The sequence below is a fragment of the Enhydra lutris genome, unplaced genomic scaffold (genome assembly GCF_002288905.1).
Source record: "Enhydra lutris kenyoni isolate GAN:26980312 unplaced genomic scaffold, ASM228890v2 scaffoldscaffold58, whole genome shotgun sequence".
Classification (NCBI taxonomy): domain Eukaryota; kingdom Metazoa; phylum Chordata; class Mammalia; order Carnivora; family Mustelidae; genus Enhydra; species Enhydra lutris.
The window spans coordinates 6,428,435-6,453,836 of record NW_019154142.1 but is presented as its reverse complement, the minus strand read 5'-3'; the positions used below and the strand labels follow the sequence as shown (position 1 = coordinate 6,453,836).

General features: G+C 34.5%; 1 protein-coding gene and 1 pseudogene across 2 annotated transcripts in view; one reads left to right on the top strand and one right to left on the bottom strand.

The window, feature by feature from the left end:
• Positions 1–24,939, top strand: part of LOC111158263 (centrosomal protein 57 like 1) — a 34,144-nt gene extending 9,205 nt beyond the window's left edge. For both annotated transcript variants that reach the window (XM_022520186.1, XM_022520185.1), the window contains exons 2-11: positions 159–324; positions 2,716–2,895; positions 4,215–4,336; positions 12,865–12,981; positions 16,239–16,316; positions 17,231–17,317; positions 20,532–20,609; positions 20,724–20,968; positions 21,993–22,137; positions 24,284–24,939. In XM_022520186.1, the coding sequence (XP_022375894.1) occupies positions 162–324; positions 2,716–2,895; positions 4,215–4,336; positions 12,865–12,981; positions 16,239–16,316; positions 17,231–17,317; positions 20,532–20,609; positions 20,724–20,968; positions 21,993–22,137; positions 24,284–24,502 (1,434 nt within the window). In that variant the 5' untranslated portion in view covers positions 159–161 and the 3' untranslated portion in view covers positions 24,503–24,939. The remainder of the gene's footprint in view (positions 1–158; positions 325–2,715; positions 2,896–4,214; positions 4,337–12,864; positions 12,982–16,238; positions 16,317–17,230; positions 17,318–20,531; positions 20,610–20,723; positions 20,969–21,992; positions 22,138–24,283) is intronic.
• Positions 18,931–19,465, bottom strand: LOC111158265 (annotated as a pseudogene).
• Positions 24,940–25,402: the final 463 nt, after the last annotated feature.

Genomic DNA, 25,402 nt, shown 5'->3' with positions numbered 1-25,402 from the left:
GCTTATTATAGTTGAATTTGTGATAATTAACCTCATAAAGAAATAACACCACAGTATATGATTATGTATTAAGTTTCACCTAAATTTTTGTCTAATATTTTTGTCATTTAAATAGGAAAGAATGATGCTATACTATACTATTCCTTTATTCTCTACAGATAATGGATTCTGAATTAATGCACAGTATAGTAGGAAGCTATCATAAACCTCCAGAAAGAGTGTTTATTCCATCATTTACCCAGAATGATGCAGCATCTCAGACTCACCACTCCACAAACTTAGAAGCCACCTCTCCTCAAATGCTTCATAGTCCAAACAGCCAAGGTAATTCTAATATGAAGTCATATTTAAAATTAGGGGAATGATATGAAATATGTTATATAAAACTTTACATTTTTATGTAGAAAAAAGTATGATTAATCTTAATAAAACTATTAGTTTTGACTCTGTTGCTTAAAGTTTCTATAAACATAGATAAGTTATTTAACATTTTTTTTTCAAAGATATTATTTATTTATTTGTTAGAGAGAGGGAGAGAGAGAGAGCACGAGCATAGGCAGACAGAGTGGTAGGCAGAGGCAGAGGGAGAGGCAAGCTCCCTGCCAAGCAAGGAGCCCGATGTGGGACTCAGTCCCACGATGCTGGGATCATGACCTGAGCCGAAGGCAGCCGCTCGACCAACTGAGCCACCCAGGCGACCCAAGTTATTTAACATTTTTTATTTTGGCTTCTTCAGCTATAAGATAGAGATTAACCAGCTAGACACATAATTACAATTTTATCCTAAAAAATCATGAGGAAATAGGAAAATACTCTTTGAAGAATCCAAGGTCAGATTTGGAATCTTTCTAAACTAGATGATTAGAATATTGGTGAGTTAAGTAAAGTTATATCTTATTCAAGGATTAAATTCAGAAATTGCCTATTTTCAAAATTATGCTTGACATAATAACTATGAAATAAAAGTATTGTAACTTTTAAAATAAAAAGGAGGATATCAGAATTGAATTAGGAAAACATACCTATGCCATATGAATTACCTTCTAAAACTCTGGTTATTACCTTTTTAAAAAATACTCTTTAATAATGGTTACCATTAATGAATAGACTAGCTTTGTGGAGGAAAAAACCACAAGAAATATTCCAAATCAGCAAATTAGGTATTGCATATCTAAAAAGCAATAAATATAATTTCTTTATGTCATTTGTTATAAAAAAAAAAAAAAAAAAAAAAAAAAACAACCCAAACCCAAAAAGAACCAAATGGTAATCTCTAGCAAACATCTTTCTCATTGGATATGAACTACAGGCATACCTTGGATATATTGTAGGTTTGATTCCAGACCACCACAATAAAGTTAATATATCACAATAAAGTGAGTCAAATGAATTTTTTTGGTTTCCCAGTGCATATAAAGGTTACATTTAGACTATACTGTAGTCCATTAATTGTGCAATAGCATTGTGTCTAAAAAAACAATGTACTATATATCTTAACTAAAAAATACTTTATTGCTAAAAAATGCTAAGCATCATCTTATCTTTCTTTTTTTTTTTTTTAAAGATTTTATTTATTTATTTGACAGACAGAGATCACAAGTAGGCAGAGAGGCAGGCAGAGAGAGAGGAAGGGAAGCAGGCTCCCTGCTGAGCAGAGAGCCCGATGCGGGACTCGATCCCAGGACCCTGAGATCATGACCTGAGCCGAAGGCAGCGGCTTAACCCACTGAGCCACCCAGGCGCCCTCATCTTATCTTTCAATGAGTCATAATCACTGATCACAGATTGCCATAACAAATATAATAATAATGAAAAGTTTGAAATACTACAAACATTACCAAAATGTAACACAGAGACATGCATGCAGTGAGCAAATGCTATTGGGAAAATGGTGCTGGTAGATTTACTCAACATATGGTTGCCACAAACCATTGTTCAATTTGTAAAAAATATATTATCTATGAAATGCAGTAAGGTGAGGCATAATAAAACAAGGTAGGCTGGCATATGAAAATTAACCTATAACATTTACTTATATTCCATTATACTCCAGTTTTATAGTTTGAAGTTATAACTGAATAGAAAGTTATTTGAAAATTGTATAACTCTGAACATACCCGAATCATGATGATATTAATATAGCTGAATAAAAATCACAGTTGTACATGTGTACCACTTAAAATCTTTCAAGCCTGATGTGAGTTAAACTAGGTTGTAATTTTTTTTTTTCTTGTGGAAGAAACTGTTGTAACTCATATATTCTGATTATTAATACTCTATCTTAGACAAAGAAACAATAAATGTTTGTGATTTAACTAAAATTGGACAAATCAAGAACTGAGAAAAACCTTTAACATTAAACCTAAATTTCCATGTTCATTAGTGACACAACATCTTAACTTTCTTTATCCGTACTCAGGATCTTATGCCTCCTAGACTGTATATTATTTGATGATATTTATTTTATTGAATTAAATTTTGATTATTAGCTATCTCAAACCTAGAAAATTACTAAATACAATAATAAATATATTGTTTTTAGAAGATATGTTAGAAAAAAACTTCTCTTTTTAGAGTTTTAGTGTGTTTTTTTGAGAAATATATATTACTTATATGTTTTTCTGGCTCACTAACAAAAATACTGTTCAGTTTTATTGCTACTGTATAAGTGTTCAGAAATTTTCACTAACGTAACAAGCAAATTTTTTTCAACAGCTCTTCTTTTAGCCTTAAAAACTCTTCAGGAAAAGATTCATCGTTTAGAGTTGGAGAGAACACAGGCTGAGGATAACCTAAACATTCTATCCAGAGAAGCAGCACAGTATAAAAAGGCCTTGGAGAAAGAAACAAATGAAAGAATTCTGGCACACCAGGAACTGATAAAACAGAAAAAAGGTAAGGAAATTCAATAGTTCTCAGAAACAAGGAGTTATCAAAATTTACAACTTGAAAATAAAAAGCCCAGTTTAAGATTTACTCAAATATCTTTGTTCTTATATATATTCAAACCTTGAGGCCTTGTTCACAGACAATGTGATATTTGCATTAAATAGATATCATTTTGAGCTTCTTTTGTTTATTATCCCAGTTTATAAATTCTTGAGATTAAAAGACAAATTAAGTTTTTAGACAGGTTGTGAAATTAGGCTATTTTCAGAATACCAAAAACATCTAGTTTTACCTATAATATAATTGAAATACTTCACATATTCAGTCAATACTGGTTTTTAAAATTTGAAAATATGGGGCGCCTGGGTGGCTCAGTGGGTTAAAGCCTCTGCCTTCAGCTCAGCTCGTGATCCCAGGGTCCTAGGATCGAGCCCCACATCAGACTCTCTGCTCAGCAGGGAGCCTGCTTCCCTTCCTCTCTGTCTCTGTCTGCCTCTCTGCTTACTTGTGATCTCTGTCAAATAAATAAATAAAATCTTAAAAAAAAAAATTTTGAAAATAGAAAGCAACACTAGTAATTAGACAATACAGAAACCATAAAAATACATTAAAATTTTTGTTAACTTGAAAGATTAATTAGAAGAAATGGACAGGTAAGTAGAACTTTCTGTGGAAATTATGAAAAAGACATCTGGACCTAAGTTTTAGAGATTTAGAATATTAGTTCTTTGTATAATTTTTACTTCATAATGTATGGCTTTCTTTTTCCTTGTACTACATTCATCTTCATAAATAATGTTGAAGTTTGTGTTTCAAGTTATAAATAGAGTGAAGAAATGAGAAAATTTTTTCTGAGGTAATTGGACAAAAGTAGAGTAAAGAGCTGAGGAAAGTAAAAAATTAAAGGATTAGAAAGATGTTGCTTACTTCTTAGGAAGTAACCATGCTGTCAGTAGTCAAGTCTTTTTCTTTTCCTGAAAGATAAAAATACATTGATAGGAAAGAGACTTTAGGTCCTCTATTTTTCTAGATAATGTCATTTCCCAGGAACAGCCAGGATTTTTATCATTCCACAAGTCACTGACATCTTACTCTTTCAGAAGTTTGCCCTGTGGGCCTTTTAGGGGAAGACAATGTAAAACTAGTATTATGTAGTTAATGAGATAGTCACAAAATGAATGCCCACAACACTTACAGTTGGTATTTAGAACTAAAGAGTCCTTGAGCTTTTAGTTCTTGATTGAATTTATATAATGTATTTCTGTGACTACCAAATCTCTGATCTATATGATAATCCAGACATTATTACTTTTTCTTTTTCACAGATATTACTATACAGTTAAGCTCAGCTCAGTCTCGCTGTACTCTTCTAGAGAAACAATTAGAATATACAAAGAGAATGGTTCTCAATGTAGAACGAGAGAAGAATATGATCCTAGAACAACAGGTAAACACATTTTCTATAGGAATATAATATCATTTAATGTGTTTTTGAAGAATATTTAATGTCATGAGAAAATTGTATTATCTTAATTAGGATAGAAAGCTATATTGAGGAGATTTCCACTTACAGTGAAGCAGAGTAGGTCATTTGGACCAAGCTTTCTGTAGAAGAAAACACGAAAAACTGGACAGGATATTAAAGAGGAAGGAAGGAAGGAAAAAAGATAGAGAGGAAAGAAAGAAAGACAGGAAGGGAGGATGAAAAGGGGAAAATACTTAAAGGCATTGGAGAGTTAATGAAGTCATGAAAATCACCAATTCAAAATCTATGTGTATGCTTAAATCCAAAGAGGTTGGCCTCCAGAGAATGTGATTTCAGGCCTCATCCTTCTTAGGGAATTTCTGATTCCAGAAGAGTCCATTGAGAGGCTAAATAATGCGCTTTTTTTTTTTTAAAGATTTTATTTATTTTTTGAAAGAGAGCAGAGAAAGAGAGAGCTCGCACATGAAATGGGGAGGGGCAGAGGGAGAGGGAGAAGCAGACTCCCCACTGAGCAGGGATCCTGGTGCTGGGCTTGATCTTAGTACCCTGAGATCATGACCTGAGTGGAAGACTTAGCTGACTGAGCCACCCAGGTCCCTCTAAATAATGCTTTTAAAGCTATAGGGCTTAAGCAATTGAAGTTAGATTCCAGGGCCTATCAAGAGTAGGAACTCTAATAATTTTCCTATGCTCTGAATTCTTTGTAAAAGAAAGAAAACAACCCAAATTACAACTCTATCAGAGTAATCCGGAAAATCTTCTTCCCTGAAATGGAATTAAAGTGATCCTGGATAGCTAATGTTCCTGGGGACCTCAAATTATTCCTACGAACATTTAACACAGGAATAACTTTTGATCAGACATAACGAGGCAGCTGGAGTTAAGACCCTATGAAAATTGTTTTCATTAGTGTTTTATAGTTTTCAGAGTATAGTTCTTTCACCTGTTTGTTTATTCCTAGGTATCTTATTATTTTTGGTAATAGTAAATGGCATTTATTCCTTCATTTCTCTTTGTGTTACTGCTTCATTATTGGTGTACAGAAATATAATGGATACGTGGGTGGCTCAGTCAGTTGAGTTCAACTCTTGATCTCAGAATTGTGAGTTCAAGCCCCACATGGGGCTTTACATTGGGTATATACCTACTTAATAAAAACATTTTTTAAAAAGAAAGAAATGCAATCAATTTCTGTACATTGATTTTATATCCTGTGACTTCACTGAATTCATTTATCAGTTCTAGCAGTTTTTCAGTAGAGTCTTTAAGGTTTTCTATATACAGTATCATGTTACCTATAAATAGTGAAAGTTTTACTTCTTCCTTATTGGAACACTGATGAAAGAAATTGAAGAAGACACAAAGAAATGGAAAAACGTTTCATGTTCATGGATTGGAAGAACAAATATTGTTAAAATGTCTATACTACCCAAGCAATTAACACATTTAATCTCTTAACAAAATACAAACAGCATTTTTCACAAAGCTAGAACAAACAATCCTATAATGTGTATGGAACCAAAAAGACCCCAAATAGCCAAAGCATCTTGAAAAAGAAAAGCAAGGCTGGAGGCATCACAATTCTGGACTTAAGTTGTATTACAAAACTATAGGGATCAAAACAGTATGGTACTGACACAAAAATAGACATGTATCAATGGAACAGATTAGAAAACCCAGAAACAAACCCACAACTATATGGTCAATTAATCTAAAAACAAACTGGGAAAGACTATCCAATGGAAAAAAGACAGACTCTTCAACAAATGGTGTTGAGAAAACTGGACAGCAACATACAAAAAGAATGAAACTGGACCACTTTTTTACATCATACACAAAAATAAATTCAAAATGGATTAAAGACCTATGTTTGAGACAGGAAACCATTAAATCGTAGAGAAGAACACAGGCAATAACCTCTTTGACATTGGCTATAGCAACTTCTTTCTAGCTAAGTCTCCTGAGGCAGGAGAGACAAAAGCAAAAATAAACTATTGGGACTTCATCAAAATAAAAAACTTCGTGGCAAAGGAAACAATCAACAAAACTAAAAGGCAACCTTCGGAATGAGAGAAGGTATTTCCACATGACATATCTGATAAAGGGTTAGTATCCAAAATAATATAAGGAACTTACAAAACTCAACACCCCCAAAACAAATAATCCAGTTGAAACATGGGTAGAAGACATGAATAGACATTTTTCTGAAGAAAACATCCTGATGGCCAACAGACACATGAAAAGATACTCAACGTCACTGATCATCAGGGATATAGAAATCAAAACCACAATGAGCTATCACCTTATACCTGTCAAAATGGCTAAAGTCAACAACATAAGAAACAACAGGTGTTGGCAAGGATGGGGATGGTGAGAAAGGGGACCCTTTTGTGCACTGTTGGTGGGAATGCAAATTGGTGCAGTCACCATGGAAATCAGTATAGAAGTTCCTCAAAAAGTCAAAAATAGAGGTACCCTACTATCCAGCAATCACACTACTAGGTATTTACCCAAAGGATACAAAAATGCTAATTCAAAGGGATACATACACCCTGATGTTTATAGCAACATTATCTACAGTAGCCAAATTATGTGAAATAGCTCAAGTGTCCATTGACTGGTGAATGGATAAAATGAATGTGGACCATTACTTGGCTATAAAAAAGAATAAAGTCTTGCCATTTTCGATGACATGGATGGAACTAGAGAGTATAATGCTAAGCAAAATAAATCAGAGAAAGACAAATACCCTATGATTTCACTCATGCAGAATTAAAGAGACAAATAAGCAAAGGGGAAAAAGAGAGAGAGACAAATCAAGAAACAGACTCTTAACTATAGGGAACAAACTGATGGTTACCAGAAGGAAGGTAGGTGGGGGGTTGGGTTCAATAGGTGTTGGGAATTAAGGAGCACATTTGTTTGTGATGACCACCAGGTGATGCCTGAAACTGTTGAATCACTGTTGTACACTTGAAATTAATAGAACATTGTATGTTAGCTGGAATTTAAATAAGTTTTACTTAAAGAAAAAAAGACACTATGAAAAGAAATAACATGTATAACAGACTATATGAGCACTCTTACAAGTTATTTCCAGCTGGGTGCTAGCTCTAAAAGACACAGACTTTAAAATAATTGTGCTTGGGGCACTCAGGTGGGTCAGTCAGTTAAGTGTCCAACTCTTCATTTCAGCTCAGGTCACGATCTCAGTGTTATGAGATCCATCCCTGTATGGGCTCTGCACTCAGCATGGAGTCTGCTTGAGATTCTCTCCCTCTCCCACCCCCCACCACCCCTTTCACTCACTCTTTTGTTCTCTCTCTCTCAAATAAATAAATAAATAAATAAAATCTTTAAAAATATAATAATTACGCTTGTTATAATTAAGGAGATAAAAGACAGGATTGACATTTTCAGGAAAGCATTGGAAACCAAAAAGGCAGAGCAGATTTGAGAGAGAACCAAATAAAAATTATGGAACTGAAAAATATAGTATATGAAATCGAGAACTGAATGGATGGATCTAATGGTAGATTGGAAGAGATAATTAGTGAACGGGAAGGCAAAATCATCCATATGAACAAAGAGGTGAAATGAAAGTAAATTGAGAAGAGAGAGCAAGAGGCATAAGTTAGAGTGAGAAGGTCAAACTTAAGTGTAATTGGAGTTCCACCAGGAAAGGAGAGAAAATGGCACAGAAGCACTATTTGAAGAGATAGTGACTGAGAATTTTCCAAAATGGATTAAAAAAATCACACCACAGATTCAAGAAAACCAATCCCACAAAACCTGTAAAACTAAATCAGGATGAATGAAAAGAAATATATACCTAGATACCTCATAATGAATAATAAGACAAGCATAAAATCTTAAAAGCTGGTGGGGGAAAAAGATTACATTCAAAGGGACAAGAATTAAAGTGACAATTGACTTCTCAAAGTACTGAATTCATAAGACAATGGACTGATACAGTTAAGTAGTAAAAGGAAATACCTACCAATCTAAAAGTCCTAAATGGATAGACAAAGCAGAAAATATCTTTTAGAAATAAAGATGAGGGGCACCGGGGTGACTCAGTCAGTTAAGCATCTGCCTTTAACTCAAGTCACTGTGCCCTATGACAGGCTCCCTGCTCAGTGGGAAGACTGCTTCTCCTTCTCCCCTGCCCCCCCCACCCCTGTTCTCTCTCGCATATGTGCACTCTCTCTCTCTCAAATAAATAAAATCTTTAAAAAAGAAAGAAAGATGAAATAAAGACATTTAAAGACTAACAAAGACTGAGATTATCTGTTACCAGGAGATCTGTTCTAAAGGAAACACTAAAGGACATTATTCAGACAAAAGGAAAAGTATCTTAGATGGAAGGTCAGAGATGCAAGAAAGAAATAAGGGCAGCACAGATGGTGTGTATGTGTGTGTGTAGGTGTATGTAAATCTAAGTGAATATTGTATAAAACAATAATAATGTTTTATGTGGCTTAAAGATATATAAAGGATTAAAATTAATGAGGACAACAGCTTATAAATTAGGAAGCTTATAAATTAGTAGTTTACAGTGTTGTAAGGTTTGGGGGCACCTGGCTAACGCAGTTAGAAGAGCATGCAACTCTTGGTTCTGAGTTCAAGCCCTATGTTGGGTGTTGAGATCACTTAAAAATAAATTAAAAAATGAAAAAAATACTAAGTGTTGTAAGGTTTTTGCATTGTTTTGGAAGTGGGTAACAGTACCAATCAATACTGAATTTTAATGGGCCAAGTATTTAATAGGTTTTTTTCCAGGAACTATAGAAGTTGACTCTAAGATTTATAGGGAAAAGCAAAGGTCCAAGAATAGCAAAACTATTCTGAAGAATAAGGTCCTGCTCTATTACATATTGAAACAAATTGTAACTCTAACAAAATTAATATATTTCTATGGATAGACAAAGCAGAATAAACAAATAGACTATACTCAGAAACAAACTCACATGGAAAAAATACAACAAGAATGCCATTTGCAGATCAGTGGGGAAAAGATAGACTTCAATAAGTTGTTTTAGGAAAATTGGTTAGCTATGTGAGGAAAAAATAATGAAATTGGATCCCAATCTTACATCATACATAAAATCAATTCTAGGTGGGTTAAAGATTTACACGTAAAAGACAAAACTTCGTAATTTTTAAAAAGCAAATGCAGAACAATGTCTTGATGACCTTGGCATGAAGAACAATTTCTTTTTTTTTTTTTTTAAAGATTTTGTTTATTTATTTGTCAGAGAGAGAGAGAGAGAGCAAGCACAGGCAGACAGAGTGGCAGGCAGAGGCAGAGGGAGAAGCAGGCTCCCCGCCGAGCAAGGAGCCCGATGCAGGACTCGATCCCAGGACGCTGGGATCATGACCTGAGCCGAAGGCAGCTGCTTAACCAACTGAGCCACCCAGGCGTCCCGTGGAGAACAATTTCTTAACAAGATATAAAAAGTAACAAAACAGTAGGAAAATGGGCCCAGTTATGAAAAGGCATTTTCCAGGAAAAAGGATCTTGCAAATGGTCATATATTTATAGAGGAATTGTCATTCTCATTTAGTAACTAGGAAAATGCAAAATAACAGCACAAATAACAGCACATCCAGTCCAATAAAATTCTGGGTTTTATTTATAAATGACGGTGCAACAAGTAGAAGAGCAACCACTTCATAAACTACAGAAGATAAAATATAACTTATTATAGAATAATAATTACAAAATACGTTATATTTTATCTTATGAACTAACCTAGAAATTCCTATCTAGCTAAATATTGTAGATCAGTGACTTTCAACCGTTCTTTAAATGTTTTTTATTGAGGTATAATATTTTTTGAGGTATAATTTTTATATGGTGAAATGCAGAGATTTTAAGTGGAACGTTCAGTGATTATTGATAAATAAATGTACTCATACAATCCATAGCCATACCAAATAACAGAAATTCTCTGATAAATCTCTGTCAAGAGATTGTTCCCAATAAGGCAACTACTATTCTGCCTTACTTTTACCTTAGAGTTTTTGCCTGTCCTAGAATTTTATATAATTGGATCATAGAAAATGTACTCTCTTGTTTATCCTAAAGTTTTTTAGACTAAGCCATGTTGTTGTATATACAAATAGTTTTTTACTTTTTATTGCTGTCTAGATTTTGTTATACAGATATGCCATGATTTGTTTCTTTGTTTTTCATAAAATTAGTTGGGAAGATTCTTTCTCCTGTTTTCTGAAAGATCTTGTGTAAGATTAGCATTATTTCTTCCTTAAGTATGTGAGATAGAATTCAAATTTGATAGAACCTATCTGGGACTGCCATTTACTTTGTGGACTGTTTTTAGATTATGAACTCAGTTGTTTTTTGGTTTTTTTTGTTTGTTTGTTTTAACAGGTATAGGCTACTTGGATTTTCGGTTTTCTTTTTGTGTCTTTAGAGATGTACCCCCTTTCATTTCTGATATTGCTAATTTATAATTTTCCTTTTTTAAAATTATTTATCTACTCTCACTTTGATTGTTTTTTTAAAAAAGCAACCTTTTTATTTTTAATTTTTTATTTCCTACTTAGTTGATTTCTACTTTATTATTTCTTTCCTTCTACTTATATAGGGTTTAATTTGTTTTTCTCCCCCTACCTTTGTATGTTGGAAGTTTAGTTGATTGATTTTAATACTTTTATTCTTTCTTCTAAATGTTGCATTTTATGATGAAAGTTATCGAGTTCTCCCTAAATTGCTTTACCTGCATCCCACAGATTTTGATATTTTGTATTTTCATTATCATCCAGCTAAAAATATTTTCACACTTCTCTAGTGATTTCTTTTTAAATTTTATTGACTTCTTCTTGTCCTCTGGTAGTTCTCTCCTCCTCCTGCTTTTTAGTAGCTGCTGTACATGTTAAAATATGTATTCTTAACTTACCACACTCTGCCATGAATTAGTATTAAAACACCTCAATATAATGTACCATCCTCACTAAAGTATGCTTCTACTTGTCTCCCTTTGATCTACAGCTTCCATACATTTAATTCTGCTTTTTTGTAAAACCCACAAGACATCATAATTATTTCTCCTTTAAAGGTTAATTATCCTTTAAAGAAAAGCTAAATAAGTTGAAATATGTATCTTTTCACATTTTTACCATTTCCAGTGTTTTTTATTTCTTTGTGTAGATTTGATTTTATGTCTGGTGTCATTTCCTTAAGGCCGAAGTACTTCCTTTACAAATATGCTAGGAATTCTCTTAGCATATATTTTTCTGGAAAAGTCTTTATTTCGCCATTATTGGATAAGGATATTTTCACTGCATATAAAATTCTATTTGACAGTTTTTTTCTCTCAGCATATTAAAGGTGTGGTCAAAGTTGTCTTCTGGATTTCATAGTTTTTTGTTGTTGTTGTTTTGTTTTAGTTTTTATTTATTTATTTGACAGAGAGATCACAAGTAGGCAGAGGTAGGCAGGGGTTGGGGGGGAAGCAGGCTCCCTGCTGAGCAGAGAGCCCGATGTGGGGCTCGATCCCAGGACCCTGAGATCATGACCCGAGCTGAAGACAGAGGCTTAACCCACTGAGCCACCCAGGTGCCCCTGGATTTTGTAGTTTCTAATGAGAATTCTTACCTTTATTCTTCTGTGCATAAGTACCATCATTTCTCAGGCTGCTTTTAAGGTTTTTCCTGGTTTTCAACAATTTGATAACAATGTGTCCAAATGTGGGTGTTTTTGTATTTGTTCTTCTTGGATTTTTAAATTTATTATTATTATTGAATCTGTCAGTTAATATTTTTCATCAAATTTGGAACGTTTTTAGCCATTATCCTTCAAATAATTATTCTTGTCTGACTTCGCTCTTCTCTCATTCTGTAACACCATTTGAATGTTAGATCACAGGTCACCAAGACTGTTTGATTGTTTCAGTTTTTTTTTTTTTAATAGACTTTATTCTTTAGGATAGTATTAAGTTTATAGAAAATTGAGAAGATAGTACAGAGAGTTTTCATATACCTGCTGCCCTCTCACAGTTGTCCCTATTATTAACACATTGCATTAATGTGGTAATAAATACCATTAGAAAACTGTGTATAGGTGTGAAAATATATGTATAACTTTCCTTCTCTCCAGTTTCTCTATATGCTTTATTCCTCTGATAGCTGCTTTTCTGTGCTATAATTAGAGGATAAGATAATGTATAGGTTTGGTCACCTTTCAAATTTAATATAGATTTCACTGTTGATGTTTTCTGTAGTAGAAATGTTATATAAACATGCATAGAAGAGTATGTTCCATTAATGCTAATATAGCTTATCTTTTTTTGTATGTTCTTTAAAAGTATTTGATTTTCTTTTTTACTCATAATTACCTAAAATATGTACATGTACATATGTGCTTCTTATGACAGATTTATCATGCTTTAATTCTCAGAAATTGTATTATTTTTGAGCCATTGGAATCACTTGCCAAATTCAGGTTTTGTTTTTATCCTTTCCAGGCCCAGCTTCAAAGGGAAAAAGAACAAGATCATAGGAAGCTGCAAGCAAAACTTGAAAAGCTTGATGTCTTAGAAAAAGAATGTTTTAAACTTACAACCACTCAGAAAACTGCTGAGGTAAGTTTCCACTTATTTCTTTGAAGTGATGATGCCAGGAATAAATCTTTAGTGTTAAGCAGGTGTTAAGCCCTGTATGTGAATATACAGTAAATCTGATTTATAAAACTTCTTTAACAGCTCTTAGTAATCCACATATGAATTTCTGCCTGTGGAGATAAAAATTTAATCTATTCTGTCATGCCATGAATGAACTTGCCTTTTGATGTAAAATCATAATTTTGGCTTCTTTTGAAATGGCAGAACATTTTCATTTGTCAGATAATTTGCCTAAAGGGTATTGAAAAGATTGTTTTTCACTGCTTGCAGTTAAATCTATCCTCAATTCCCCCTGAAATGCCCTCTCCTATTTCAACCCACATTTTATCCATATCATAGGACTTTTCTCCAGGTCCTGCTTCTGCTATGAAGCCTTCCTTGAGTTCTCCAACATAAAGGGAGCTCTCCCTTTGAAATGTAACTGTCCTCAAATTCTGAACCATACAATGGGTATAAGATGAAGTACTTATATGTATAAGTGTATACATGGTCTGAGTCAAATTATACTCATTGTTTTGTTGTTTATTTCCTTAAGTACAGTATAAGCTCTCAAGCAACAAGGAACATATCTTATGTTTTTTTTTTCATCTTTTTAATTGAGGTAAAATTGACATAGAGCATTATATTAGTTTCAGATGTACAACATAATGATTTGGTATTTGTATTTTTTTATATTTGTATATTTTACAAAATGATCGTCCCAGTAAGTCTAGTTAATATCCATCACCATATGTTGTTACACAATTTTTTTTAAGATTTTATTTATTTATTTGACAGAGAGAGATCACAAGTAGGCAGAGAGGCAGGCAGAGAGAGAGGGGGAAGCAGGCTCCCCGCTGAGCAGAGAGCCCGATGTGGGGCTCGATCCCAGGACCCTGGGATCATGACCTGAGCCGAAAGCAGAGGCTTTAACCCACTGAGCCACCCAGGCGCCCCTGACAATTTTTTTTTTTAAGTTTTTATTTAAATTCCAGTTAGAGGGGGCACCTGGGTGGCTCAGTTGATTGAGTGTCCAACTCTTGGTTTCAGCTCAGGTCATGATCTAAGTCATGTGATCGAGCCCCATATTGGGCTCTGGCATTCAGTGAGGAGTCAGCTTGGAATTCTCTCTCTTTCTCCACCTCTTCCCCTGATCCCACACTCTCTCTCTTTCTCTTTCAAGTAAATAAATAAATCTTTGAAAAAAATTCCAGTTAACATACAGTGTAACATTAGTTTCAGGTATATAATGGAGTGACTCAGCAGTTCCATGCATCACCTGGTGCTCATCACAACCAATATAGTCCTTAATCCCCATCACCGTTTAACTCACCCCCCCCACCCACCTCCCTCATGGTAACCATCAGTTTGTTCTCTATAGTTAAAAGTCTGTTTCTTTTTTTTTCTTTATTAAAGATTTTTATTTATTTATTTGACACAGAGAGAGATCACAAGTAGGCAGAGAGATGGAGGGGGGGGGGGGTAAGCAGGCTTCCTGCCAAGCAGAGAGACCAATGTGGGACTCGATCCCAGGACCCTGAGATCATGACCTGAGCTGAAGGCAAAGGCTTAACCCACTGAGCCACCCAGGCACCTGTTAAGGGTCTGCTTCTTGATACGTCTCTCTTTGTGCCTTTTTTTCCCCTTTGCTCATTTGTCTCTTAATTCCAAATGTGAGTGAAATCATGTGGTATTTGTGTTGCTCTGACTTACTTATTTTGCTTAGCATTATACTCTCTAGTGAAATTTCAGCTCTTTCTGCCTTCAAAGTAAGGTTGGAGATCACCTATCTACTTTTCTGTCTTGCAAAAATCATTGCCAACTTTTCTCACGTTACCTTGTGGTGTATTTGTCCTTTGGTATTTAAAACTTTCTTATTCCATCCATGTCATTGTAAATGGCAAGATTTCATTCCTTTTTATGGCTGAGTTATGGTTCATTGAATAAATATATATTTATATATGGCAATATATACACACATCTTTTTTTTTAAGATTTTATTTATTTATTTGACAGAGATCATAAGTAGGCAGAGAGGCAGGCAGAGAGAGAGGAGGAAGCAGGCTCCCTGCTGAGCAGAGAGCCCGACATGGGGCTTGATCCCAGGACCCTGGGATCATGACCCGAGCCGAAGGCAGAGGCTTTAACCCACTGAGCCACCCAGGCGCCCCTATACACACATTTTCTTTATCCCTTCATCAGTTGGTGGACACTTGAGCTACTTCCATAGTTTGGCTATTGTAGATAATGCTGCTATAAACATCAAGGTGCATGTATCCCTTTGAATTAGTATTTTTGTATCCCTTGGGTAAATACCTAGTAGTGTGATTGCTGGATCGTAGGGTACCTCTATTTTTGACTTTGAAGAACTTCTATACTGATTTCCACAGTGATTGTACCAGTTTGCATTCCCACCAACAGTGCACAAGGGGTCCCCTTTCTCGCCATCCCATCCTTGCCTATACCTGTTGTTTCTTATGTTGTTGATTTTAGCCATTTTGACAGGTATGAGGTGATGGCTCATTGTAGTTTTGATTTGTATATCCCTGATGATCAGTGATGTTGAATATCTCTTCACGTGTCTGTTGGCCATCAGGATGTCTTCTTCAGAAAGATGTCTATGTCTTCTATCCATGTCTTGGGGGTGTTGAGTTTTGTAAGTTCTTTATATTATTTTGGTTACTAATCCTTTATCAGATATGTTATTTGGAAATACCTTCTCCCATTCCATAGGTTGCCTTTTAGTTTTATTGATTGTTTCCTTCACTGTGCAGAAACTTTTTATTTTGATGTAGTCCATATCTTATATTTCTATGTCTTCCTATCCCTTCCCTCCGTCAATAGCTGCACCCTTAATAATATGCACACAGTAGACATTTCTTGTGATTTCTCTGTTTTGAATGAAACATTGAGACCCAAGACTATGATCATTTGAATCTCTAAACATTTAATACCCCCAAAAACTTCATCATTATAGTTTTGTTGCTAGAAATTAATAATGCCTTTGCATGTACATTCTTTGCTTTTCCTATATTCTTCTTATATGTAATAGCAGGTAAAGAAGCATAGGAAGAAAGCCAAGAAAAATCATAGTATCTTTTGACATTTCTTTTTCTGACTTTCTGCTTTAATTTGCTCAACTACAAAGAATCAAGACTTGAAGACTCTATGTGGAAAAAGAACAAAGGCTAATTTGGCTCTAGTTTTTATATAAGAATCTAATTTTTGTTCTTTTGCAGGACAAGATTAAACATTTAGAGGAAAAACTTAAGGAAGAAGAACATCAGCGTAAGCTGTTTCAAGACAAAGCATCTGAAGTAAATAGAGCATTATGGCATTTATCACAATAAACCACACATGTTTCATTATACTTTGTTTTCATTATCTGTAGACTATATTTTAGACTATAATTTCTGCTTCCCAGCTTATTAGTTTTGTCTCTTTTTGCTATAATAATGAGATTATCAGTAACTCAACCATACTTGGATGCACTGCCAAAAGAAGTCTTGTAGTCTTTTGAAATTCTGACACATACACACAGATATGTATGTACATATACATATATATATATGGTAATACCTGATATAGATTGTTTTCAATTTGATTAACATATATGTGTTAATGCATTATTTTGTAAGCAGAAAATGATTACAGTTACCAATAGACTTAGTAGCTTTCACATACAAAAAATAGCATTTGGGGTTTTCTTTTTTCTTTTCTTTCCTTTTCTTCCCTTTCTTTTCTTTTTAAGATTTTATTTATTTGTTTCAGAGAGACAGAGTGACCATGAGAGGGAGGAGGGTCAGAGGGAGAAGCAGACTCCCTGCTGAGCAGGGAGCCCGATGTGGGACTGGATCCCATGACTCTGGGATCATGACCTGAGCCGAAGGTAGATGCTTAATCAACTGAGCCACCAAGGCACCCTGGGGTTTTCTTTTTTTCCTCAAAAAGCACTTTTAAAAAAAAAAAAGATATTGTTTACTTATTTTAGAGTGAGAGCACATGAGTTGCAAAAGGGGACAGAGACAGAGTCTTAAGCAGGCTCAGTGCTGAGCACAGAGCCTGACATGGTGCTTGATCTCATGACCTAAGCCAGGTGCTCAACCAACTGAGCCATCCAGGCGCCCCAAGCATTTTGTCTTCATAAACTGAGACTTGATTTCTTATTACAATGTTTTTGAAGAAGTTTGTTAAAAATCAGTTGTATAAAGCTTTTTCTTTAATATTGTAGCTTCAAACTGGACTTGAAATCAACAGAATTTTAATGTCTTCAGTATCAAATCCAAAACACTCTAAGGAAAAGAAGAAGTCTTTGAAGGTATGCAGATACTTCATTCTTATTTGCTAATGCTTATTTCTTTACTTTTTAAATATTTATACCTATCCATTTCCAAAAAGAATTCGAAGAGATTTATAATAAAACACATGGAATAGTGCTTTGAAATGTGAATAAAAATTAGTTGAGTGGTTTTAGATTTGAGGATAGAAAATTCCATAAAATCTAGTTAAAGAAAGTATCAGCAGTTGAGCACAAAACTAGGTTGGTTGGTTGTTTGTTTTTTAAGATTGTATTTGTTTATTTGTCAGAGAGAAAGAGCACAAGCATGGGAAGCAGCAGGCAGAGCAGGCAGAGGGAGAAGCAGGCTCCTGCTGAGCAGGGAGTGCAAAGTGGGACTTGATCCCAGGACCGTGGGATCATGACCTAAGCCAAAGGAAGATGCTTAATTAACCAAGCCACCCAGGTGCCCCAGACAAAACCTAGTTTTGAGTTTACTTGACAACCAAAGCAAAAAAGACCATATGACAGTAGGTATATTTGTGAAACAATAATAAGCATTCCAATTTTTCTAGAAAGATAGACATTTTCCTAGTACTAAACTATTTTTTTCGATTTGTGCAACTTTATTGCTAGAAAAATAAATTAAGTTACTAGCAGAGCTATTAGTTGATCACTGATCCATTGACAACTTTCATCATTTGCTCAGTGCTATATTAAACAGTGTATTAGAAGGTAGATTAACTATGAGCTCCAAGCCTCCTAATAATTTAAATTAAATGAAAATTTAAAAAAAATTGAGACTCTGTTTTGGAATGCAAAGAGTATTTGACTTCCAGTTTCCATTCTCTGTAGAACAAGAACATATCATTCCATTATTAACCTGCATAAAATACATCATAGTTTCTGTTCTGCTGATGCTATAAATTAATACCAATTCTCCAGTCATAGCAGTTATGAGCATAAAGTATATCATGTAACCCAAATCTCTCTTGGTGGAAGGCTAAAGAATGGATGCTTGAATAATGTTGCTTGCTCTCCTGTGACAACTGAGCATTTATCTCCGTCCCCCCCTGGTGATTTCTTCAACATGTTAAAGCAGTGAGGAATGGTTTTCATCTCATGACCAAGTTAGAGTGAAGACACCGGCCAAATAATACACATGCTCCATTTTTTTTTTTAATTCTGAATCTTGGGGGTAGCTGGCTATCTCCGTCAGTTGAGTGTCACCCGATTTCATCTCAGGTCATGATCTCAGGGTCGTGGAATGGAGCCCTGTGTCAGGTTCAGTGCTTGGTGCAATCCGCTTGAGATTCTCTCCCTCTCCCTCTGCACAACCCCCAACCATGCAAACAAATAAATAAATAAATAAATCTTTTTTTTTTTTTTTTTTTTAAATTCTGAATCTTGGGCAACTCTTCTTTTATAAATACCTTGTAGTTTTTAAAAGCAGTTATTGTCTAAAGCTGGAAGAACTCAAGTCTTTGTCAGATGAGCGTGTGAATGAATGGAGGGAAATAAACAAAAAATAAAATTTAAAAAGATGAAGTCTGACAAGGATAAGCTGGATAAGAAAATCAAAAAAGGAACAGTAGTTTAAATTTTATTCCAGCTATAATGCAGGTTATTCTGACTTTATGGTAGCATCACTTGACCTACTTCTGAGTCCATTTCCAAGATATTCTGTTGTACTTATCTTTTTTAGAACCATGCAATCTCTGGGACTAGGGGGTCACGTAACAGTGAACAAATGGATGAAGGAATTTTAGAAATAGTTAAAGCAGCACATCACTGTGATCTTAGAACATTGAGACAAATAGCTACCATTACTGTTAAAATTTGGCTGATAAATTCTTGTTGCAAATGCAACCTTAGGTGGTTTGAAGGAGTAGACTATAGGAAAACGAACTGTCAAAAAGAATACACCGCCTTGATATGGGCTGTCATTAAGTTCCATGATTGTGGCTTGCTAATGAAAGGTATCATCCCCAGCAGACCTGCAGAATATTATGCTAGAGGGTTATGGATGGAATCACTAAGTTCCATATTAATCCACTTCAGTGCCATAACCTGTGCCTTTCATCTGGCTCCTCACTGTCTCAGTGTGTGCTCAAAGGCTGCACAGGGAAGGATCGTCTCTTCATCTCACACCAGCTCTGCCAGACACAGGCACAGAGGGACCAAGGCCTCCCTCAAGCTGCCCCTAGTACTAAACTCTTATAGAAATGTATTCTGCAATATTTCATAAAAGAGGCACCAAACGACACAAAAGATGATAACAACACAATAGATCCTAGAAGCAGCTTTATATAACTTAAGGTCACCAGACCGTATCTGTTAGAATAACAGTAGTATTTATCTATCAGTTCAGATCTTGGAAACACAGAAACTCCTTAGATCGGAAGAGTAGTAATTATACACAGGTGGAAACTTCAATACTATCAATAAATACAGTGAAAAATCAGTGTCAGTAACTCTGCAGATCCAAATAAATCCAAATCTAAGGAAGGTCTTGAAGAATTCATAAGTGACATTGTTCTTAACACTGAGAAGAAAAAAGACACCTATATATCTTGCTACTTCTTCTGATAAAGAATGAAGATACTTACGTACTCATTTGGTCTAGCTCGTCCTGCATTGCAGTCGGTGAATAAGCTGCAGTACATCCACGATGCGAAACACGACACTGAAATAAAAGGTGTGTGCTGGTATTTGCTGGATCCGGTTGAAGGAGATTTGGATTCATGTCAGTTTTTGACTATCACAAATAAAGCTGTTATGAACATTTGTGTGTAGGTTTTTGTGTGAACATTGGTTTTCATTTTCTGGGTTAAATGTCCAAGAGTGTAATCGCAGAATCATCATATATACTTACCGTATAAGCACATATTTAGTTTTACAAGAAACTGTCAAATTATTTTTGAAAGTTCATATTATTTTGTATTCCAACAAGCCGTGCGTGAGTGATCTGGCTTCTCCACATCTTTGCCAGCATTTGATATTGTCACTGTTCTTTATTTTGGCCATTCTGATAGGTATATAGCGGTTTCATTGCAACCTGCATTTTCCTAATGGCTAATGATGTCGCAGATCTTTTTGTGTGCTTATTGGCATCTCTGTGACCTCTTCAGTGAAATGCCTATCCACATTTTTTGCTTATTTTCTAATCAGATTGTTTCCTGTTGAGTTTTGAGACTTCGTTATATCATAAATGTCTTTTAAAACAATTTTTGTTTACTTTTTTGTCAATATTTAGAAAACTAAATGTTTAAAGGGAGGACCACCTCAGCAAACTTATTCAAAGTTTGGATCACTGCCTATTGTGGCTGAGAAGGTGAGAAGGGAAAAATGAAGGTATTGTTCAGACCCACTCCTGCTTTGTCGTAAGTGCTATTTAAATGCCATGAGTCATTTGAAGTTGTTCTTAGCTATTTCTTTTCCCCTAAAGTCTGCCAGTGCGAGCTGTTCTGTGAATTCAAGTATGCAAAGCCTCCTGCAATTGATGCAACATTATGGGCCACATACCTGTCAGAAACTTCCTGAAGTTACTGAGCCTCCATGTCTCTACAAGCCTCTTAGAACAACTTCCCAGGGTAAAGCTGAACCTTCTGATTCAAAAATTTCCATTTCTGTTGGTGATAGTTTGTCTGAACTTTTGATGGCAATGCAGGATGAGCTGGACCAAATGAGTATGTAAGTATTTCTATTCTTTATCAGAACTAGCAAGATATATAGCTATCTTTTTTCTTCTCAGTCTTAAGAATAATTCCACTTATGAATTCTTAAAGGCCTTGCTTCAGATTTGGATTTATTTGGATCTGCAGAGTAGTTGTCACTGATTTTTCACTGTATTTATTGATAGTATTTAAGTTTCCACCTGTGTATAATTACTACTTTTCGGATCTAAGGAGTTTCTGTGTTGCCAAGATCTGACCTGTTAGAAAAATACTACTGTCATTCTAACAGATACAGTCTGGTGACCTTAAATTATAACCCACAAATGCTTTTATAAGAAAGATTCTCCTTTTGTTTTTTATAATCTTTTTAATTAAGTGAGATTTCATTAGACAAGTAGGAAAGCAATTCCTTGTTTTAAACTCGGGCTGGTCTGCATTGTAAGTTTTGAAGCACCCATAGTAAATAAGATTCTGAGTGGGATACATATTTTAGGCCCCTACTTTAAATATATATTCAACAAGAATTCCAGGAAATATGAGATTTGGGTAGCAAACTCATTGAACTAAGATGTCTGTAGAAGATATAGCTGGTTCTCCTGACAGTATTCCTTTAAGTGGGCTATCAGCAAATCTAGAGATTTCTTGGGCAAATATTTTCATAGCTGCAGTTCTTCCCAAACACCCTATATTAAGAATTCCCAAGTTGGAACTAAAGAGAGTCCTTTAATGCTTTTCGCTAAGGACATCAGAATATTTTATTACATTTAGCTATGAAGATATCAAGACATCAAGAATTCAGACTTTATTTTAAGGTTCTTTAAGACCCTAAGTCTAAGATATTTCTAAATTTATCTAATCTCAAATCATAAGAGCCTTTTATATTTACCATAGATTATTAGATAACTCTATGTAAAAAGACTGTCTTTGAAAATTAATATTTAATGGATAAAAATTTATGGTTGAACAGAATACTGCTTAATTATATCAAAGACATATAGTGTAAGTCATAACAGTGCTTGATATTTGCTTTTCTTTCATAGGGAGCATGAAGAACTACTGAATCAAATGAAGGACACTGAAAGTCATTCGGTCTGTGAAGACATTGAATGTGAACTAGAGCATTTAGTCAAGAAAATGGAAATTAAAGAAGAACAGATTTCCAAACTGTTGAAGCATCAAGACAATGTAAGAAGGCTTTAGTGAAAGATTTTAATGAAAAGATACATCATGGAGGACATGGGGAGATGGAGAGGAGAAGGGAGTTGAGGGAAATTAGAGGGGGAGAGGAACCATGAGAGACTATGGACTCTAAAAAACAATCTGAGAGTTTTGAAGGGGCAAGGGGTGGGAAGTTGGGTGAGCCTAGTGGTGGGTATTATGGAGGGCACGTATTGCATGGAGCACTGGGTGTGGTGCATAAACAATGAATTCTGGTACACTGAAAAGAAATATAAAAAAATTATATAAAAAAAGATACATCTGGAGTCAGTGTTCTATTTCTGTATGATCCTTCAAATTTAAGGTCTGTATGTGTAGCTTAGTAAAAAGATGGCAGGAATCCCATAGGCCTCTTACAGAGCCATCTATTCCATTGCCTCCCACATAACTCTCCAAGATAATGTAAAGTAAGAGGAACAAAAAAGTTTAGTTATGTATTCAAAAATGGCCTTGGGAAAATTGTGAGGTAGACTAAATTTGCTTTGCAGCCCTCCTTACCCTTTTAACCGTTCTTTCCCTTTATCTCTCCTAACCCTAATGCCTTAATGAAGCCCTTTATGTTGACAGGTCTCTACTTCAGTACCATAGATAAACCTGGCTCCTAAAGCAGTACTCTAATGCTAAAACCACTATTTCTGCTTTCCCAGATCAAATTATGCTGTGTTCCATTACCTGGGGACCTGTGCTTAGCTAGCTATAGTGTGATGTTAAGGGGGACTCTCTCCTTGCACGTGAATTCTTAATAACTAAGATACATAACAATTTTAATATTTTAACAGAAGAATCATGGAATATTATAATCATGGAATATGGAATATTATAAGCATGGAATATTATATTATATTTTATCCCAAGACAATGATTCCATAGGTTGGAATTTTAGCACTGTTAAGCTGTTGGAGCAGAAGGCAGAGGGAGTCTTTCCAGGAACCTTCAAATAACATCATGTAGCTTATCTGTCTATAGAATAATCAGCATTCATATAAGTTGGTGGTATATTAAGCTTACAAGAAAGCCCTCTTCACTTTCGTAGAAAAGTAATAAAGGATTCAGAATTTTACTGCCTTTATTCTCCTATGATCAATAAAGAGAAAAAGAGGAAATGAGACTTCTGAAGCAAATATTTTCACTTTACTGGCTTTTAGGGCTCTACTAAAGTAAATTTTTTTGTATGATTGTGTTAGGGTGAAGATCATTTAACTTATACACTTTCTTAGAATTGCATAGGAGAAATTTGAAGAGAGTAGAAAAATAGCCATATTTTAAATGCACATTAATTATATTTTGAAAAATATTATTTATGCTCTATTATAGCTGTAGCAGTATAAATTTTCAAGCATTTTATCATGATAAATTTAATCTCTACAATTAAAATGGCCTTGGACAAATACCAGGTTCTTAGCCAATGTCTGGATCAGCTCTACAAAATTAGGCCTATGCATGAGTGAAACAGACTGAGTAATGGACTAGGCTTGGCAGAAATGAGTTTTGGCAAGTTGATAGGTTTTATTTTGTTTAATTCTGTCTACCCAACTGTTACCAAATACTACTGAATGGAACTTTATTCTTTTTTTTTTTTTTTTTTTTTTGCACTGGCATTCAGTAGTACTTTAAATTCAGGAATTTATATATAACACATTTCACTCTGTAAATTCAATTCTCATTCCTAGTACCAGATCTTTGCTTTGCTTAATACCACCTGAAAGGTCCTTTTTCTCTCGTCTCTATTCTCCAGTTTTTACTCATTTTATATCCCTTATAAATCTTCCTCTCTGCTTTTCTGAGTTCTTGATTTTCTCAGCCTACATTGATCTTATCCTACTTTAGTCTTCTCAAATAAACACTTTTTGTCCTACTCAGAGTTATCCCAGCCTACATTATTTTCTAGTTGTTGTGTATATGCTTTTCTTTCAGTGATAAGAGCAATAGCTTTGTGAGAGCAAGGATATTTTTACCTAACTAGCACAGTATTAGGCATATAACAGGTATTCAATAAATAAAGACCTAATGAAATTTTAAAATTTCATGTAATCTTTATAACATCAATCCATTTTAGGGTATATTTTTAATATCTTTTTTTACTAAAATGTCAGATTTTTTTTTTCTTTTCCAGGTCCGTAAACTGCAGCAAAAAGTTCAAAACTCAAAGATGAGTGAAGCTTCAGGGATTCAGCGAGACGAGAACAACCTTAAAGGATCAAAGACCATAAAAAATAGTCCCAGAAGATGTTTGCTAACTAACTCTCTTCAGAAGAACAGCAACTTTCATCCAGTACAAGTCCATAATCTTCAAATGAAATTGAGGAGAGATGATATCATGTGGGAACAGTAACACAATAGTAAAACTGTCACCTTAAATGAACTCTGTCAGTGAGATCTTGAATTGTCTAGAGTGGTTTTAATTTAATATACCTTTATGAAATTTTGAATTATGTTTCTAGTCCCTATGAAGTGTCAAGTTGTAGTATTTTTTAAATCAATGCCTAATGACCTTCTCAGAGTCACAAATAATAAATGACTGCTTTTTTTTCTCTTACTGACTGAAATACCTAATCTGTCCATGTTTTAGACACATCGTTCACTTTGCAGATTTCTTAAACTAAGTTAAAGAATTTATACTGGATTAGTGATATTTAAAATTGAGTTAAATTTTGAGATACAAGTACCATTCCACTTTTTCATTTAGTAAGCTTGTAACCTTAAGAACCAATGTAAAATGAACACAATAATGAAAGTCTTTTACCTTTTGTGATGCTTCCTCCCTGTCTTACTTTAGAGCTGTGAAATACTTTTCTTTTTTGGAAATATAAGAGCTCTGTAAAGAGGCCTTTAGCCCAAGTTTTTAATGTGACAATTACAAATACAAACTCGTGGTTACTTTATTTTTAGATTACAGTAACTCAAGTACAGGAGCCTTTTTCTGTAGTTCCTGTAATCTTTTACAAATCCAGGGCTGCTTTTTAAAACCAGTGACTCACCTTATTCCTTTATATCTAAAACTTTTGATGCATTTTAGTCTTTGCATTACATATAATCATCAGTATAAATTGAGAATATGAATTCCAGTACCCACTTTTATAGCAAAGTATAGGAAAAATAAATTGGACATTTTATTACCTTTCCAATAAAAAAACTCAGAGGAATATGATATATTTTTAAAATATTTTAAAATCAGTGATGTCCTAAGTGATTTCTTTGTATATGAATGCTTTATAATAAATTTATACTTGTT